At 44.9% G+C, this 17347-nt stretch overlaps 1 protein-coding gene across 1 annotated transcript in view; it reads left to right on the forward strand.

Moving 5' to 3' along the window:
• TNPO1 (transportin 1) overlaps positions 1 to 17347 on the forward strand; it is a 3819238-nt gene that overhangs the window by 2271785 nt on the left and 1530106 nt on the right. Inside the window, exon 14 of the mRNA XM_044064437.1 lies at positions 10206 to 10292. Coding sequence (XP_043920372.1) covers positions 10206 to 10292 — 87 coding nt within the window. The remainder of the gene's footprint in view (positions 1 to 10205; positions 10293 to 17347) is intronic.

Consider the following 17347-nt stretch of genomic DNA (forward strand, 5'->3'; position numbering starts at 1 on the left):
TGGAAGAAGGGAGAGCAACTGATGCAGGACCCAAGGCGTTGTTAATCAGGCCGACTGAGGGCAACCTGCCAGCAGATTACCCAAATGTAATGACCGCAACAGTCAATACACTCGAACATCTACATTTATGGTAAGTGTACACAACTGTACTTTTCCCACCCACTCATCAAGATTTCTCTTGAAGAGGGTCAGCAAGGTGCTCTGCTTGACTTGTATGTGAAGTCTGTTCCATAGCATGGGCAATCTCTGGGTTATGAACCTGCCCTCCATCATGTTCTGTTAATTGTTGTAATGAGGTTGACGTCTCTGGAGTGTGTCGTGCGGAGGGATTGGGATTTCTTTAGATGTATCATTTCTAACCGAGCTGGGTCAGACATGGCTTGTTAAGTCAAGCAGAGATCGCCTCTAAATAGGTAATATGAGACAGAGAATAGTTGGAGTTTTTTGAGTCTGTCCATATAGGACAAGTGTTTAAGGCCTAGGATCCTCTCTGTGAGGTATCTTTGCGGCCTCTCCAGTGATTGCAGGTATCTAGAGAGGTACGTGCCAAATGGGGCATTGTACTCGGTGATTGGCCTAATGAGGGAAAAGTAGAGGGAGACAATGACTTCTTTCTTCCTGGATGCAAAACCCTTAATAATGAGATGTGCCACATAGAAGGACTTAATGACCACAGTGGCAATGTGGTGATCAAAAGAGAGGTTGCTGTCAACCTGTGTTACCAGATCTCTTATAACGCCTTCTGTGTTCACTGGACTACCATCAATGTGGTAATTCATGGGAACCAGGTTTTTCCCAAAGGGAATGATGACACATTTTTTGGCATTGAGCTTAAGCCCATGGTTCTGACACCAGTCATTGGTCTCAGTGAGACCATTCTGTAGGATGTCAACATCACTTGGGGAGAATAATAGCTCCCAGCTTGCAATCGTCTGTGAACTTAGTCAGACATCGTCCCTTTGTGTTGGCCTGACTTCAGAGAAGTAGATACCAAACAGGAGTGGACCCAGGACCAAACCCTGTGGGACTCGACTCTTGACTAGTCGGCAGTCTGATGTCTCTCCCTCCTTTCCCCCCTATATCTTGTTTCTTTCTTTGGATGGCATTTTATTGCTCCTTAGGTCTGGAGTTCCTTCTGGGGCATTACAGTTCTGAAGATTGTACGTGTGGACGTCCTTTTATGGCTGACATTGTCAGCACATAATGTGTGACGTCCCACGTACCTTGCAGTAGCTAAAAGCTGTTCTGTATGCTGGATGAACATTGAGTTGCTTGGGCGGAGGACTTCACATATGTAAAAAAATACTGCAATATAGAAGAGAGGGACATCTATGGTTGTGTTAAGATTTTACACAACTATTCTTTTCTTTTGCAGTTTTTTGTTTACTATTATTACATTGGGAACATGTGGATGTGGCCTAGATGTCTCTGTGGTGAAGTTAGAGCTACATTTGTCTGCCGTAGGACATGGTCACAAAACAAGGTCTCTCTGCACACACTAGGAATGAAGGCAGTTCTCCTAACTCTACAAGACTGCCTCCCTAAGAGTGAGATTGCCATCCACTCCAGCAATGTTTGCAGTGTTTTTACATCAGCAAGCAAGGGAGTTCACTCCTGTGGTAGAAGCGATGAGACCATGGCATGGGCCTTGTTGATTCACCACTTTCTGACTGAAATGTATATTTTCTATTAGACCAAATCTGTATTGGGCAGGCTCAGTCAGTATGTAGTAATGCCTCACTATTGATCTTGGTCAGTAGCAAATGCCATCCTTTGTTGTTGGGGAAGGCTTTACTGTGATCTGTTTGCATCCCCAACCAATGCCAAACTCAAAAGGTATTTTTCCCTGATATTCCGACAGGGACAGACACCATGAACTACTCTTGTCCATCAGTGGCTACTGAGTTTTCTTTGACTTTTCCCACCACCACTCATAATTAAAATTCTTGCAGAAAGCAGATACACAGTCATGGACAATTTTAGAGCCCTATGTTGCCCAAGACAGCCTTGCCTGTTAAAAAAAAAAAAAAAAACTTTTGTTCCGAACCCACAAAAGTTTCTAGTCTCGTCTATTTGGCAGACTTATCCCAAACTTAGTCCCTCAGAGTCAACCATATGGTTTCTCCAGTTCCCCTTATGACAAAGGACACATTATTTCCTTCTAACATGGTCTTGATTCTTATGAAATCCACAATGTTCTTCACTTGGAATGATATGCAACAGTAAATGGGTAATGTTTTCTTTATGATCAGTGGCGCAAGGTCTGGATCCATTCTCATTTCTATTTCCAGAAGTTTTGCAAAGCTGATATTTTTGATAAGGGATCTGGCTACTCAACAGAGAAACATTGTATGATAGCCATTTCTGCTTATCTGGCTAAGAAGTCTTCTTCCTTAATTTCTTTAAAGCTGTGCAAGACATTTTTTGGGGGGATCTTCCTGTCTGAACATAACCTTAGAGGACTTGCCTGTCCTTGGCATTTTACCTTCATAATGGAAATAGTAGCATTATACCTCAATCGCCCCACCACAACCAGCTCATACAGCATATCTTAAGTTCTTTTGTGGGAGATTTTGTTTCTATTTGCAGTAACATCCATTAGGAGACTCTCAGAAAGATGTCTCATCTTTTAAACCTTATATTATTTTGCAGTGAGAAGTTTTCATTACCTACAAACCCAAATTTTATGCTTAAGTGGGAGTGGAGAGTAACAAATTGGTCAAGCTTCCCATATGATTTTCTCCAGTATTCCAATTGGGGAGATTTGCTCTATTGCCTGGGTGTTCCTCATCAGCTATGCTTTTATTTATACAGTACAAAGGATGTAAGCAAATATCAGTTTTGTTTCTTTCACTTAGAGCAAAATAAAACAAAAAAGTTTCAAAGAGCACTGTGTCCAGGTGGCTATTAGAATGCATTGTTTTGTGCTACTGAAAGTATAAGAGAATACTACTAAGCAAACCTAAAGCACCGTCCAGTAGAGCTTATATCTCTACCTTTTAGAATTTTACCACAAATCTTCAGTTATCTGTGCAGCTATGACATTGGCTTTACTTTTCCAAGAAACCATAAGCTGGATGTGATCTCAGAGTTTGGGTCTACTTTTGTTAACACCATTCTCCGTGGTATTTTGTCTTGCTAACTTCCAGGAGGTTGCAGCTAGTAACTGTATTTTGAAGAAGAATTGGACGGATGTAAGATACAGAAGTTCTGCATTTATAACATTAGATTATATTGATTTATATTCATCCACTTCAGCAATCCTTCCCAACTTCTATTCTTTTCTCAGTAGTTTGTGCAGAGAGTCCTGGAGGAATGGCTGTAAGGCCATCCTTTAATTAGTTAGTTTTATATGTTCTTAGGCAAGTGTAATTTGGAAAGAATGGTAGCTGTTTTGCACTTTAGGAGCTAGGGAGGAGTTTTAGAGTCTGGGAGAGAGTTAATTCTTCAGTAGGTTGCCTATCCCAGGTGAGTCTAGATGTTCATCGTGCATACAGCTGCAGTCATAACAGATGGGTTCTCCTGCCGTCAGGTGGGTCCTCGGTCGGCCGAATTCCAAAGTCTAGGTCCGGCGTTGGTTGTCGTCGCTTTCTTTCCTGACGTCAGTGCGACAGGGGTATATAAGACACAGCCGACGCCATTTTCTTCAGTCTTTTTTGCCGCGCGGTGCCCGAAGCAGAAGCAGTTCGCAAGTGCCGGTCGGCCAGCTCCTGAAATTATGAATATTTGGAAACCTAAGTCTTCTTTAAAGCTAAGTACCCCGTTGGGGAAACTTTTCTTGCCTCAGACTGATGTCAGACAAAGTTAACAATTGTATTTCTTGTGGGAAGCAAATACCGCATAAGGATTTCCATTCCCTCTGTATACCTTGTTTAGGCCCAGACCACGACGTCTCGGGCTGTCGCTTTTGCGCTACTTTCAATAAACGCACTATTAAGCGTCGGGCGGAGTTCGCCCAGCACTTTTTTGGTAAAGCTTTTGATTATAAAATGTCGTCGGAGACTCCGACTACCGTTTTGTCCAAAAAACGCAAGGACAAAAACCGACACGCGAGGTCCGCGGTCTCCACCAACACCACGCCAAAACCGGCTACACGTGGTCCGGTTCTCAGCGAGGCACCTACACAGCCCCTGACTACCGACGACACTTCTCTGGTGGTGTCTTCTGTAACAGAGACCGCAGGTGCCTCGGCCCATACCCAGACTACAGCTACCGAAGCCACTGTGAGTGTTGAGCCTCCTAATGTGGACAGGTCCACTTCCACCCATGGTGTCTTTAGACCCTCATCTTCCTTTTCCATAAAGGCCTTTACTAAGTCCAAATCAGCCATGCATCCCAAGAGGCCTGTTGCACAGGGCCCATCTCCAGGCCCCATGCCTAAAAAGCAGATGCTAAAAATGGCTGAGGATTTAATTACTCTTATCAGGGTTCCCAACCCCCTCCGGACAAGAGACCCAGAGTGGAGGAAGATTCTCCCTCTTCTGACCAGGGCTCCATTATTTCAGAACATTCTGATGAAGAGCAACACTCGTACTCCCCTTTTGAAGATTCTGATGCAGAGCAGTCCATTCCTTCTGTATCTCCCCCAGAGGATTTTTCTTTTGGGGAAACCTTGCATACCTTGAGGGAACACTTCCATTGGGAAGGCCAAGACTTTTCTGATTCCAAGAAAAGACTTGGGGAATTTCTTCTGCTACCTCAGCACAGACCTCTGGCGATACCTCCTGTCTTGGACATACTTGATGATGTTTACTCGGAGGCTTGCCTTAATCCGGATTCCCTGCCTCCTGCCCCAGTCAAGCCTGATAGGTACTACAGAGTTCCTAACTCTCATCAATTTCTTTACAAAAGCCATAATGCTGACCCTGAAACCATTTCTTAAGGCCCCAAGGGAATGAAGGCCTCTACTGCTAAGAATCCACTACCTTCCGAAAGAGAGTCTAGATCCTTAGAAAGGTGGGGAAAAAAGGTATATACCTCGGCCACCCTAGCCATGAAGGCCTTAAATTGTCAGTTCCATATGCTTAAATATCAGCAGTTTCTGTTATCACAATTAAGGAACAAAATGTCACAACCTGAACAACCAGATTTGAAGGAGTTGCAGGATATGATGCATAGTGCAGAACAAGTGGGTAAACACACCTTACAATGTGGCTATGATGCTTTAGAGGCCTCAAGTAGAGCTGCTGTTACAGGATCAGTCATTCGTAGACATGCCTGGCTTAGGGAACAAACCTTACCTGATCATGTTAAAGCTAAACTACTAGATGCTCCTTTACAAAAGGATGTATTATTTGGTACTAATGCTGAGGAGATACTACGGGGAATGGAAGAAAAAGCTAAATCTATGCAAACTGTCAACGCTTTCCTACAGGTTCAACCACCACGTTTTAGCAGAAATTGGCCTTCAAAAAACTGGTCCTTTCCAGCCAAGGACAAGCCCCAAAGAGGTAGATACAGGCGCACAAGGGGCAGAGGACAGTCTCAAGGATCGTATAGAGGCAGACAATGGCAAACTCCAGCACCAAGAGGTGGCAAAGACAGTACACAACAATACAGGAAACAAACCCAATATCTTTCCCCTTTTCATGCCAAGCAAGTTTCAGCTGGCAGCACCCTTGGGAGGAAAGCTGGCATTATTTACAAAAAATTGGCATATTATCACAACAGACAAATGGATCCTGGACATTATAAACAGAGGCTACAGATTTCATTTTCACACTCTTCCAAAAATGAGAGGCATGCCAAGCCTGCCACACAATCAAAGGGCAGAGGCTCAAATACAAATTTCAAAGCTCATGGACATGAAAGCTATTCAGGAGGTACCTACTCACGAACAAGGTCAAGGTTTTTATTCCAGACTATTCCTGGTACCAAGGAAAGGAACCGACTGGAGACCCATTTTGGACTTATCCATCCTAAACACATTTCTGCTCGTACCAAAATTCAAGATGCTCACCTTACAGCAGCTTCTTCCCATGCTGGGCAAGGAGTCTTGGCTGGTAACATTGGACCTCAAGGAGGCATACCTGCATGTCCCAATCAGACAAAGCTGCAGAAGATACCTCAGATTTCTTGCAGGTTCAATCCACTATCAATTCTCTGCATTGCCCTTTGGCTTATCTACTGCGCCCAGAGTATTCACGAAATGCCTGGCATCAGTACTTGCCTACTGCAGACTTCAAGGGATACAAATTTACCCTTATTTGGACGATTGCCTGATCCAAGCGGACAGCAAACATATTTCTGGAACATCTAGCTTATGTAACACGGTTATTGAATTATCTGGGATACACAGTCAACAAAGAGAAATCCAGGCTAACACCATCTCAGAAAATAACTTTCCTGGGTGCCAACTTGGACACAAACACCCAGATGGCCTATCTTACGCCAGAAAAACAGGGGCAATTAACTCAGTACTTCAGAATACTAGCAAATTGTACCAGGCTAACTGCAAGGAAAATCCTGCAAGCTCTGGGCTTCATGGCATCTTTCATTCTTCTAATCCCATGTGCAAAGTTGCATATGAGGAAACTTCAGTGGTACCTAAAAAACCTTTGGTCTCAACACAGCCACAGTTTGGAAACAATAATACCAATAATTCCATGTTTGCAAAAGGAATTTCTATGGTGGGCCCAAGCATACCAAACAAACACAGGTCTACCATTCTGCAAGCCTCAAGCAAATCAAGTCATCACAACAGACACCTCAGACTACGCCTGGGGGGCACACGTGACAGACAGGTGCATTCAGGGCAAATGGTCCCAAAAGGAAAAGCACCTTCACATCAATCAAAAGGAAATGCTAGCAGTGATAAATGCAATTACAGCTTCCAAGGACCTCCTGCATCCAGGGCAATTATTGATAAGAACAGACAACACCACAGTAATGTGGTACATAAACAAACAAGGAGGAACACATTCATACCCCCTGTGCAGGCTAGCCATGTCACTTTGGAACTTGGCTCTGGAATGGCAAATCGAACTTCAAGCACAGTACCTGCCAGGATTGGAAAACACGCTGGCAGACAATCTAAGCAGAAATATAACAGACCCACACAAATGGAAGTTGCATCCTCAAGTCTTTACAAAGATAATCCAAGCGTGGGGAAGGCCAGACATAGATCTCTTTGCCACCCACAGGAATCATCAATTGACAAAGTTCTGCTCAAGGACTTTCCATCCAAAGGCCTGGAGAGTGGACGCCCTTTCTTTCAGTTGGGCAGCACGGACAGTTTACGCCTTCCCACCTTTGCCTCTTCTGCCCAAGGTGCTCTTGAAAGCAAGAGCAGACAGACCGAAAATGATACCGATTGCTCCAGACTGGCCAAGACAACACTGGTACCCACTCCTGAGGAGCCTAACACATACGCCTCCCTGGACCCTACCTCTAATGCCTCTTCTACTGACTCAGCACAGCTACAAAACTCTTCACAGTCAGCTGAAAACACTCAGTCTGGCTGCATGGAAAATTCCTTAACACCACAACAGACCCTACTCCCCAAAGAGGTGCAGGATGTCATTTTGGAGGTCAGAAGGCCATCTACTAGAAAGGCTTACTCCGCAAAATGGAAACGGTTTTGCGCTTGGAATGAGAAAAAAGGCCAGGATCCTAGAAGACTGAATTTGCCTCAGATATTACAGTATCTAGCTGAGCTGTTGAACAGCGGACTTTCATTTTCCTCCATCAAAATTCATGCCTCAGCCATTTCTGCAGAATACAACACTGATCCACCCTTATTCTCTCACCCACTCTTAAGACAGTTCCTCAGAGGGGCTAAGAATATAAGACCTCCAAAGAAACAACCAATACCAGCCTGGGATCTTAATTACATTCTAGAAAAATTAACATTGCCTCCCTTTGAACCAGCTGCCTCAACAGATTTGCAATACTTGTCCTGGAAAACAGCTTTCTTTCTGGCCATTACCTCAGCTCGTAGGGTTTCGGAACTACAAGCCCTCATGGCTGTGCAGCCCTTTCTCATCTTCCATCAGGACAGGGTTTCCCTACGAACCAACCCGTCATTTATGCCTAAGGTAGTATCCAGGGTAGCTTTAAATCAGGCCATACACTTACCTACCTTTTACCCCAATCCTCAAAGCAAAGGGGAAAGGCTGTTACATTCCTTAGACATCCATAGACAGCTATGTTACTATTTGGACAGAACAAAGCCTTTCAGGAAATCAGAACAACTCTTTGTGTCCTATGCTGTAGGAGCTCAAGGGAAGCCAATTTCCAAGCAGACAGTTTCGAAATGGATAGGCCACTGAATACGATTTTGTTACTCCTTTCATGGTAAATCTGTACCTGCAGGCATCAGATCCCACTCCACAAGGGCCACAGCTACCTCTGCAGCCTTCCTCAGAGGAGTCCCTACCAAAGATATTTTGGAGGCAGCCACTTGGAGTTCTGTGCATACCTTCACTAAACACTACCACCTACCTTTATACTCCAAGACTAGAGCAGGCTTTGCTACTGCTGTGTTGCAGGGCATTCTGGCTCCTCCCATTTCCACCTAGTGCCTACCACCCTGTGCGTAGCTTTGGGATTCTACCCATCTGTTATGACTGCAGCTGTATGCACGATGAGCATAGTACAGTTTTGTACCTACCATAAATGTAGATGTTCGAGTGCTAATACAGCTGCAGTCCAGGTTTCCCTCCCTCCTTCCCCTCTGGGTACAGACCTGGTGGCTAACTCCTCATCTTACAACTTGATTGGGTTATCCTTCTATGGTGTATTTGCTTGCAACTCCTGATTTTTGATTATATTATAATGCATGATTATATATTATATATATATATTTATATAGATATTTTTTTTATATATATATTGCTTTCCTTCTGGGGGCACCTGACATCTGGGGCAAGAAAGACTGAAGAAAATGGCGTCGGCTGTGTCTTACATACCCCTGTCGCACTGACGTCAGGAAAGAAAGCGACGACAACCGACGCCGGACCTAGACTTTGGAATTCGGCCGACCGAGGACCCGCCTGATGGCAGGAGAACCTATCTGTTATGACTGCAGCTGTATTAGCACTCGAACATCTACATTTATGGTAGGTACAAAACTGTACTTTCTTTTGCACCCCAGTGGAAAACGGGGCTTTTTATCTCCGTCAGGTGTCACAGCCCCTTCTGCTACTAGCTCTGCAATCTGATTGTAGAACATCTGCAGAAGAATATGTGGCTGCATGGCAGAGGGCTGAGTTGCCACCAACTCAACCCTCCATGTTGATGTTTCTTCCACTTGAAAGCGAGTCTTCCTTACTGGGTCTATATTACAAACTCGAAAGCTGAAAAGAGAGAACAGTCTTTGATCGAGCTGTAAATATCGAATGTACTAAATAGCAAAGACATGGAATCGCTGCTCCGCAAAAAATGCAAACACAACATAAAATGAGGGGCTTTGCCCCCCACACCCCCCTACTTAAAAATACCAACTCTGAGATTGCACCATAGTAGAGGAAATAGCAAACTCCCAAAAACAGTCCAGTGATTTTTTTTCCCTGAGGACAAAATTGCTATTCTGTGTCTTTGCTATTTAGTGCATTTGATATTTATAGCTCGATCAAAGAGCGTTCGCTCTTTTAACCATTCGAGCTTCTGATATAGACCCTTCCATACTAGCCATTTCATCATGCATAGACATAGAAGGAGAAGAGTTGTTCTGCCACAGGCAGTCAAGAAACTCTCTTCCCTGGCTTTCCTCTAGATGACTTCTCCTTTGGTGAGACTGAATTTTGAAGAAGGAACATTTTAATTAGTATAGCAAAGGAGAGTTCCTCCCCAGTAAAGTGATAGTTGAGGGTGGTAGAAATGACTATGCTAAAGCTGTTTACCATCCTTCCAGGCCTCCCAGCATATTTTTTTTTTTGTTTAAGGTCCATGTAGTGTATATACATTTAATATGCTGTTCACATGGATCAGAGTGATGTGTGTTAACAAATGTATCACATTTAACTGTATTTAAATTTGCTTTCCAAGGTAGAGCCCTGATCAGAAATAACCAACTTCAGTCTCAGCCCATGTAACAGCATAATCTAGTGCTATAGTAGGTATAAGTTTGTATTTGTTCTCAGCTATACAGTGGAGAAACCCATATTGTGTTTGAAGCCACATGTTGTACAGATGCATGTAATTAGCTAACAATTTTCCTCAAAAGCACTTTACTTAACCATTTGAAACTCTTGTTTTTTTAATAGGAGTATATTCAAATGTTAATGCCTCCTCTTATACAAAAATGGAACTTGCTAAAGGATGAAGATAAAGATCTCTTCCCTTTGCTTGAGGTAAGCATATTTAGTAGAAGCTACATAGGTATCTTATTGAATAATGTAAATAAAGTTCTTTGTATTTTGTTTACTAACTTAAATTGCAGTGAAATTTACTCTTTGCAGTGATTTGCATATGTGTTCTGTATACTGGATTGCATCTGAAAATAATTTTTGTGATCATTATATTTATTTGCTTTTGTTTACTGGAAAAGTCCTTCTGAATTACATTATAAATTTTTGGTGGAGGCCTAGGGAGAGAGAAGCTCCAAGAAATAGCACATTTGCAGCGTAACAGTTTGCACAAGCTCTAAATAAAGGACAGCGTACAAAAATAAAATTCAATAAAATGGAATAAACCGGAATTATCACACTGATAGTGTAGTGAGTTTTACAAAGTCCAAAGAAAAAAACTTGTCATTTTTAGAAGCATAAAATGTTACTTCAATAAGCCAAGTAAACCACTCCAAATTAAAGGAATCATAAGATTACCCAAGAGAGGCAAGATTGCATTTGTTTGGATATGTGCTGAGGAAGGATGCTGGGTATATTGGGAGAAGGATGCTAAGGATGGAGCTGCCAGGTAAGAGGAAAAGAAGAAGGCCTAAGATAAGCTTTATGGATGTGGTGAGAGAGGACATGCAGGTGGTTGATGTGACAGAGCAAGATGCAGAGGACAGGAAGAAATGGAAACAAGTGATCCGCTGTGGCGACCCCTAACGGAAACAGCTGAAAGAAGAAGATGATCCTTTTAGTGACCAACTTAAGAAATAACAGGAAAACTCAACAGTTATAAATGTAAAGATCATGTCACATGTTAAAGAAGAGATAGTGGCTGTTTTTCACATGTTCAGTCACAGTTTATGACTTAATTAAAACATGTTCCATAGTTATAGCATTGTTTAACCCTGGAATGAAGTTTGCTCCTGTTCTTAGTTACCAGCTTAATTCTTTGATCTCTAGTATATTGTTTGTTGCCCTTTAGGGTGGTTTGTTGCACAGTCAACTAAAAAAAGTTGAAGTTATCACATTGAGATGAATGCCTAAAAAGAGCATTTTTCTTGTCTGTATTCTTGTTGGTCTTGTACACATACTCAGCCAGATTTGTCACAGTCTTACCAACATAAACAGAATTGCAGGAGTCACAAGCTGCAAAATAAACCGTTATAACAGTTGAAATTACCTTTTCTCCAAATGTTCTTTTAGTTTTAGATGACCAGGTAAAGACGGTTTAACATGAGTTTGTAATATTTACAGAAATTGTAGTTTATTGATGTTGCTGCAATTATCATTTGTCAAGGCTTCATTGTCCCTTTCAGGAATGGCCATTAAATTGTATTCCTTTAGATAAAGCTGGGTCTTATTCCAGTATTTTTATTATGTCAGGATTACCTGACAGTATTTTCCAGTTAAAAATCTGTTGGATGACGTTACTATCCACAGTGTTATCTAGGCAGAAGGAACTGTTGGAATAATTAATGATGTTATGTAGTCCAGTCTTGCCTTCATTCTTACCCATGGGTTCGGGGCCAAACCTCGGCTCTGACTCTGTCATACTCTAGCACGAAGTCTTCAACTAGCTCGTGGCTGAGGTATCCCATCATGCAACAGGTTTATTCCCCAGATCTTTTTTGCCGCTCGTTATGCTCAGACGTGGTCTCGCTTTTGGCCATGGCTAAGTATACTGTTTATACACTTTTTATAAAATTTTGACTTTGTTGTTGTTCAAAAAAGCTATTTTCATAGCTCTGTGTGTGTGGTAGTGGTGTTATACTGCCTTTGTTTTGCTTCTCTTTCTGTTTTTGTGGCCTTTTCATTGGCCGTTTTGGTATCCCGTTCGTTTCCTTTCTTCCCACGGGCTAGGCCCGTTTCAGTTAGAGGACCTAGTCCTCCCCATTGTTTCCGTGTGGTCTTTGGTTTGGTGCTGCATTCTGTTAGCTTATTAGTGTTGTCGTGTTTGGCTGGTGGTGCTATCCTGCCTTTGTTTCCCCGGGCTAGGCCCGTTTAAGTTAGAGGACCTAGTCCTCCCTATAGTCTTTTTCCTGCCGGTTATTAGGCCGTTTTTAGTTAGAGGCTCTAGTTTCTCGTGTGGGGTTTAGTTGGGTCCAGTGTGTGTACATATTGCTTTGTACCTGTGTGTGTTCTCCTTTATTCAGCATGTCCAAGGATTTTAAGGAACACAGGCCTTCGGGCTTTAAAAAGTGTGTTGAATACAGCAATAAAATGTCTTTGACTGATGGGCACTTCGTGTGCATGTACTGGTTGGGGGCTATTCACTTCCAAGAGTCCTGCTTGTTTTGTCATTCCTTCAGTCCCCGTGTACTACAGAAGAGGAAGAACAAGCTCATTTTGAAAGGACTGCTTAAACACTCCTTCGAGGAAGACTTGGCCAAGCCTTCCAGTGCCTTATCCTCTCCAGCTAAAAAGGACAAAAAGACTTATAAGAAGCACTCTCTGGCTCCGTCTGTTTCTTCAGAGCCGCCAGAGAAAATTGCTAGAACAGCTTCTCCTTCGGTTCCATTGCCTTCGGTGCCAAAAGAAGGTAGTGTCTTGACTAAGTCCGTATCGGCTCCCGGCCTTTAGGAGCCGGTCACGGATATTTTGGTTTGGAGCCGGTCTCCAGTTATTCGACCAGTTTCTCCTTCATGCAAGTCCTCTTCTGTAGGGAGATCCAGATCTCCAACTATAGCCTCCAGGTCCTCGAGGACCCTTTCTGATGAGGACGTTGATAGAGTGGTGAAGAAACTGCTTCAGTCATAACAGTGTTGGCCAAATTGATTTCAGCTCCGACCCAGTCGGCTCCGGAGCCTATGGCCTCTTCATCCTTTGTTGTTCCTCCTCCGAGCCTTTCTCAGCCTACAGAACCAGAGTTGTCAGTTCCGTCGGGTGCCGTTAGGTTGGTTCCAGTAGCCTTGCCTGGCCTCTCGATTCTGATTTCCGCTCCGACCTTGTCGGTTCCATCCACGAGGTCGAGGATCCATGGTTCTCAGGTCGGACCCAAGGGGGAGGGCTCGGATCGATCTTCATCGGTTGTGTCTTCCTCTCGGTGCTGCGGCACGAGTGATCTTGGACCCGACATCTGCTTCAGACCTCATCTCCTCGGCATGGAGGGCTACTGCTGTATCCTCTACAGTTAGTCGACCTTCGGAGCCGGGGGGGGGGGGGGATCAACCTTCGAGGTTATGAGGAGCATGCTGGCCAGGTTGTCAGCTGCATCCTATGACACCAACACTCTGCTCCCTCCGGCACCGGTGTCAGTTTTGGATCACCCTCTGTCCCTGGACAGCAGAGACCCAAAGCCTCAGGATACCTCCATGACTGATCCCCAACTTTCTGACGTCTCTCCAGAGTTTTTGCCTGAGGAGCCCACCAGAAAGAGATTGTGTAAGATGAAACACCTCGACTCCCTGGATGAGTCTCTCACGTCGGACACCGACCTTGAGGAGTCAGAGGGGTCCCCCAAGTCATCTTCTGAAGATATCTCTTTTTCAGATATCCTTGAGATCTTGAAGCAGAGAGGCGGCTGGCCCTCCAAATCCCTTTCTGATGAGGAGTCGGTGTTCCTGAAGGCTTTCGGGTCTCAACCCTCTGCCTCTTGGGTTTCTCCCCCTTTCGATGAGCTACTAGATCTTGTCTGTCGAAAGGTGTGGGAAACTCCTGACAATGTGGAACCAGTCCCTAGGAGACCCAATACATTTTTGTCCGCCCCCACTGACCAGGAATATCTAACAGAAGGCGTTCCAGTAGATGCCATGGTGGTGGCAGTAGCCACCAAGAAGGAACTTGCTGAAATTTCGTCTACCGTCCATCCACCTAACAAGGAGTCCCGGGCTATGGACAGGTATGGGAAGCGTGCGTTTACCTCCGCGGCCTTTACACTGCGGTCGCTGAACTACTTGATGCATTTTACAAGGCTCCAGAGAGGTCTCCTAAAAGAGCTTAGGAGATTCTCTACAGGGTAACATTTCTGATGCCGTGGCACAGAAGGTCAGTGCACAGATGTCTACCCTAAATTCCCTTACCAACTCCTCCATGAGGCTGATCTCATATGTAGCCGACGGAGCGAGTAGGGCAGTGGGTTCCGGAGTCTGTCTTAGGGACACTCTTGGATGCGCCTGTGCAATTTCACGGAGGCCTTCAAGTCTACGTTCACCAATGCCCCCTTTGATGGTTCATCGTTCGGAACCAAGGTGAAGGACACTCTCACTAGGTGCGAGCAGGAAGGAAAAACCCTGTCTGCCGTGGTAGTCCATTTTTCCATGCCTTCTAGACCTTGCCCCAAGGGCCAGAAGGGTGGGAAAATGTGGTTCAGGAAGTCACAGAGGTTTTTTCAGGATGCACAAAGTGATTCCCCCTCCAATGGTAGGGGAGGGGGTGGAAATTCAGGTAGACGCCACCCTAGAGGCAGAGGAGGCTCGCGTAACCAGGGGGACCGTGATTCCTTTCGTGGTTCTCCCTACCAGCGCTCCTGAAGGGAGGCCCAACTGTGCATCTGTGGAGCCAGTCGGGGCTCGCATTTCTTTATTCCCAGAAGCCTGGCAAGATGTCACCCAAGACGAGTGGGTACTAAAGATAATTTCCAGAGGTTATCATATTCCCTTCTCTTCTCCTTCCCCGCCAACCAAGAGAATCCCAGACGTTCCATCCAGTCAATGGGATTCCGCAACTTGAGAAATAAAAAAAAGTTGCTTTCAAAGAGAGCCATCCAGCCTATCCCCGCAGACCAAGTAGGATTACGGACTTGCTCCGGATTCTTTTTGGTGCCGAGAAGAACAGGGAACTTGAGACCCATCTTGGATCTCATACATGAAGGTTCAAACGGCTAAAAGTCCAAGTTCCGCATGGTCTCCTTACAGTCAATACTCCCTCTGTTAGGGAAAGATGTGTGGATGTGCTCCATCGACCTCAAAGATGCTTTCTACCATATCAAGATGGACAAGGCATCGAGAAGTCATCTACGCGTCCAGCTGGGAGCCAGTCATTTTCAGTTTCACGCTCTGCTCTTTGGTCTCACCACAGCCTCCAGGGTGTTCACCAAATGCTTGGCAGTGGTAACGGCTCACTTGAGACGTCAGGGATTCCAAGGTGTTTCCGTACCTGGATGACGGTCTCCTTTCTGCCACCACCAGGCATTTACTTTTACAGACCAGGGACTCCACCATTACACTGTGCCAAAATCTGCCTTGTTGCCCTCTCAGCATGTCACTTTTATGGGCTCTGAACTAGATGCAGTTCTCATGAGGGCCGCCTTACCAGAAGAGAGAATTCAGGCTCTACAACAGCAGGTCTACACCGTACTACCATTGAAGGTCAAGGCAAAAGTGGTCCTCAAGTTATTAGGGGCCATGGTTGCCACGATCATGCTAGTTCCCCTTGCCAGACTACACATGAGGGTTCTTCAGTGGCTGCTTTTCACCCAGTGGTCACTACAGCATCTTCCACTCTCCCAGTCTATTCTGATTATGGACAAGTGCAAGCAGGATCTATGCTGGTAGCTTCAGGCCAGCAATCTCAACGTGGGCAAGCCTTTTGTTCCATCTTCTCCAGTTGCCACGGTGACCACCGATGCCTCCCAGATCGGGTGGGGGGGGCATTATCTTGGCAAGACAGTCCAAGGCACGTGGCAGGATCATGAGACCCATTTGCATATCAATGTCTTGGAGATGAGAGCAGTGCTATTAGCATTGCAAGTACTTCAGAGCTTTCTCCCTCTAGGGACAATTGCAATCCACTCAGACAACATGTCAGTGGTATGGTATCTGAACAAACAGGGAGGAACCAAATCTTAGCCCCTTTGCAGAGAGGCACTTCGAGTTTGGCATTGGGCGGTGTCTTCCCAACACTTTCTAGTTGCAACGCATATACCGGGGAAGTCCAACGTGATTGCAGACAGGCTGAGCAGAGCTATCCTAATACCTCATGAGTGGTCCCTGAACAGTTATGTTGCAGAGAAGATATTCCACAGATGGGGTCAGCCTTGCTGCGAACTATTTGCCAGCCCCCTTAATGCCAAATGCAGCAGCTACTTCACCCTTATCCCCCCGGAGGGGGAGATACCCAGGGATGCTTTGGTTCACGATTGGCCCTCCGGTCTTCTCTGTGCCTTTCCACTGTTACCTCTGATATCAAAGGTCATTCAGAAAGCACAGTCTTTGGGAAGCAAAATGATTCTCATTGCCCCATAATGGCCTCGTCAGATTTGGTTTCCCTTCCTTCAACCTTATCTAATGGACAAGCCCTGGATTCTGGACCTAGCTCCAGATCTGCTGACTTATATGTCAGGACAGTTCCATCCCTCCATCCAGACCTTCAAGTTGACAGCTTAGCTGCTCCAGTTCCGTCCTTAGTTAGGCTTCATGATTTTTCCCGGAAGTGGTCCATATTCTGTCATCTTCCCACAAGCCTTCTACCAGGAAGATTTATTCCAGTAAGTGGAAGAGATTTTCTGTTTGGGCCCGTGAGAGACATATTGATCCTTATACACCGCCTATTTCGGCAATGTTAGAATTTCTTTCTCAACTGTTCAGTCAGGGGTCAGCTGCAGCAACCATTAGGTTACCATAGGGTTGGGGAGGTGGCCTAATGGTTAAGGTGTTTGCCTTACAAACACAAGGTGCAGGGTTTGAGTCTCACAAGAGATAATTGGCTAGGCTTAAAATGGCTCGCAAGGGCACTTAGCTTAGTACTAATCTATGAATCTATTAAAGTGCAACTGGCAGTGATTTCTACCTTTCACGTTGCTAAGGAGCCCAACCTTATGGCTCATAGGCTTTGTAGGGCTTTTCTGAAAGGGACATTGTTATTCCGACCTCCAGTCTTTGATCCAGTAATGCCATGGGACCTCAATTTTGTATTACAGAAGCTCACCTCAACTCCCTTTGAGCCCGCAGCTACGTGTAACATTAAATGTGATAGTGTTCAATCTCGCCGTTTGTTCTTACACATGGGTTCGGAGCCGATCTTTTGAAACCAGCTTTCCAAGAGGCTTTGGATGCTTCTGACCAGGCATCGAAGTCCTCTAAGGAATCGAAGACGTCGGAGCCTAGGTCATCGGCTCCAAGCTCTTCTTCAAA

The sequence above is a fragment of the Protopterus annectens genome, chromosome 2.part2, assembly GCF_019279795.1.
Source record: "Protopterus annectens isolate FY-2018-M chromosome 2.part2, PAN1.0, whole genome shotgun sequence".
In the NCBI taxonomy this organism is placed as follows: Eukaryota; Metazoa; Chordata; order Ceratodontiformes; family Protopteridae; genus Protopterus; species Protopterus annectens.